Genomic DNA, 2,379 nt, shown 5'->3' on the forward strand with positions numbered 1-2,379 from the left:
GGCAGGGAGGGAGCGTGATGCGCAGACTACACTTGGGGGTGCCCACCGGGGTGGGTTTTGCACTGCAAAAATGGGGTCTTCAGTTCAGGTCTCCACCCTGGGGCACTCTCTGCTTCCCTTCGTTGTGACCTGCACACAGGAAAGCCTTGGAAGGCTCCTGGGGTGGGGAGGCAGCTCCGGGGGAAATGTAACCCCCCTCGTCTCATTTCCAGGCACCTCTGAAGGGGACAAGAAGACTGAGAAGAGCCCGACAGATGACAAGGTAGCCATCATCCTCACCCTGTGCCCGAAAGGCCCCCGGCCTTGGAGCAGCACAGGCAGAGGCCACAGGGGTATCTCCCTGCTGGGCGTCCCCGGGGCTGTCCTCACCCTCTCTGAGGTTCCAAAACCCTCTTTCCACCTCCCCCAGAGCAAGAAGCCACAGCCGGGGATTCGTGGCGGCTACCCACAGTCTCACTATTTTGTGGCACTTTATCGTTTCAAAGCCCTGGAGAAAGATGACCTCGATTTCCCGTAAGTTCCTGGCCGTGTTGTGGGCAGAGGGGTGATGAGGGGAAGGATGTGGGGTGCCCAGTGAGGAGGGGCAGAAATCTTCACCTCAACGATGAGGCTTTCACAGCCAAGAGAGGTCTGTGAATAAATGACTGAGGGCAGAAATTGGAGCTATGCTGGCTGCAGTTTGGGTTTTGTGGCTTTTTTTGGCTTTTCTGCATGCCCCAACGGGCTACACACCGAGCAGGGCCACTGGCTCTCACTGCGCCAGCTCTCCCAGCTCCCAGGCTCTGGGCACAAACCTCCCATCCACGGCTGCTGCTGTTTGTCTTGACATGGTTCCACTGATTTCTTGCGCCCCAGACTTGAGGCTGAGCTGCTCACACACAGGACCTGTCTGTCCCTGAGCCTGCAGGCTGCCTGCGTTCCCCGACCTCCCCCGACGCAGAGCTCTGGGAGCTGGTGCTGTGGGAAGGGCAATTTTCCTCACCACGTGCAGGGTCTCCCATGGCGGGAGACCCGCTCCTGCGCCCGCTCACACTGAGCGCCCGCTCCTGCGCCCGCTCCTGCGCCCGCTCACACTGAGCCCTTCCTTCCTTTTGCAGGCCAGGGGAGAAGATCACGGTGGTTGATGACTCCAATGAGGAGTGGTGGCGGGTAAGGCTGGTGTCCTACAAGCACAGAGGGGAGAGATGCAGAGCTTAAAGCAGAGGGAGAGGTCAGCTGGGAGCGCAAATTGCACTCTAAGGGGGACACAGCCCCCTAAATCTGCTGCGTCCTCATGCCAACCCACAACCTGCAGGCTGTTTGTCACGGGGGAATCTGGAGGTCATCCAGATGGGCTCCAGCCCCCACCTCGCACCCATCCACTAACTTCTTTCAGGGGAAGATCGGTGAAAAAATTGGCTATTTCCCTCCAAACTTCATCATCCGTGTGCGGGCAGGCGAGCGGGTGCACAAGGTGACACGATCCTTTGTGGGCAACCGGGAGATCGGGCAGATCACGCTCAAGAAGGATCAGGTGAGATGGGACCACACGGTCACGGCCTGTGGTCCTCTGGCCCCCACCTGCACCTCTGCTCCAGGTCCCCACCCCACAGCCCCGCTCGGCTCCAGCCTGCCTCAGCATCCCCCACTGCCCACCCCACAGCCCCCCTGGACGAGACCTGCTCTGCCCAGCCCGGGGGTTGCCCCCCTCTGCCTGGGGGTTGCCTCCTCCCCCCTGCTCTGTGGGGCACTGGCAGTCTCACCAGCACCCCTTTCACCCCCAGATTGTGGTGCAGAAGGGTGAGGAGGTGAACGGTTACGTGAAAGTCTACACTGGCCGCAAAGTGGGGCTCTTCCCTGTGGACTTCCTGCAGGAGATCTGAACGGGGCAGCGTCCCAGGGTCCCCCCCGCTGGGGGGGACAGATGGACTCCGGCCATAGGGACCTGCCCGAGCTGGGCAGGGATGGGGACAGCAGGCACCCCTGTCCCCGATGCCCGCAGCACTGGGGGTCTCCAGTGGGGACCGTCTCCACCAGGCCCGGCGCAGGCTGGGGGTGCGGGAGGTGCCTCTTGGGCTGTGTCCCCCGTGGGGGTTTTGGTGCCTTCAGAGACACTGGGTGCAAGGAGGGGGCACCCCCAGACTCCTTTTGGAGGCCACCCAAACCCCCTGCCCGAGGTGGTGGGTGTCTTGGGGGGAGTCGGTGCAGTCCCGTCCCACTGCTCCGGGCTGTGCAATGCCCTGTTTTGGCAATACACATCTGTTTTGTCAATAGATGTCTGGTTTGGCAATACACATCCGTGTCCGCGTCTGTCGTCGTGTCCGTCCTGTGTCCGTCCGTGTCCCCCCCTCCCCCAGCCCGCTCTGCTTTGGCTTTCCTGGGGGGCGTCACTGTGGGGCC

General features: G+C 61.9%; 1 protein-coding gene across 1 annotated transcript in view; it reads left to right on the forward strand.

Moving 5' to 3' along the window:
- Positions 1-1,862, forward strand: part of STAC3 (SH3 and cysteine rich domain 3) — a 3,587-nt gene extending 1,725 nt beyond the window's left edge. Inside the window, exons 7-11 of the mRNA XM_009880127.1 lie at positions 211-262; positions 410-513; positions 1,098-1,149; positions 1,376-1,513; positions 1,764-1,862. Coding sequence (XP_009878429.1) covers positions 211-262; positions 410-513; positions 1,098-1,149; positions 1,376-1,513; positions 1,764-1,862 — 445 coding nt within the window. The remainder of the gene's footprint in view (positions 1-210; positions 263-409; positions 514-1,097; positions 1,150-1,375; positions 1,514-1,763) is intronic.
- Positions 1,863-2,379: the final 517 nt, after the last annotated feature.

This window comes from Charadrius vociferus, unplaced genomic scaffold (genome assembly GCF_000708025.1).
Source record: "Charadrius vociferus isolate BGI_N301 unplaced genomic scaffold, ASM70802v2 scaffold892, whole genome shotgun sequence".
Taxonomy (NCBI): Eukaryota; Metazoa; Chordata; class Aves; order Charadriiformes; family Charadriidae; genus Charadrius; species Charadrius vociferus.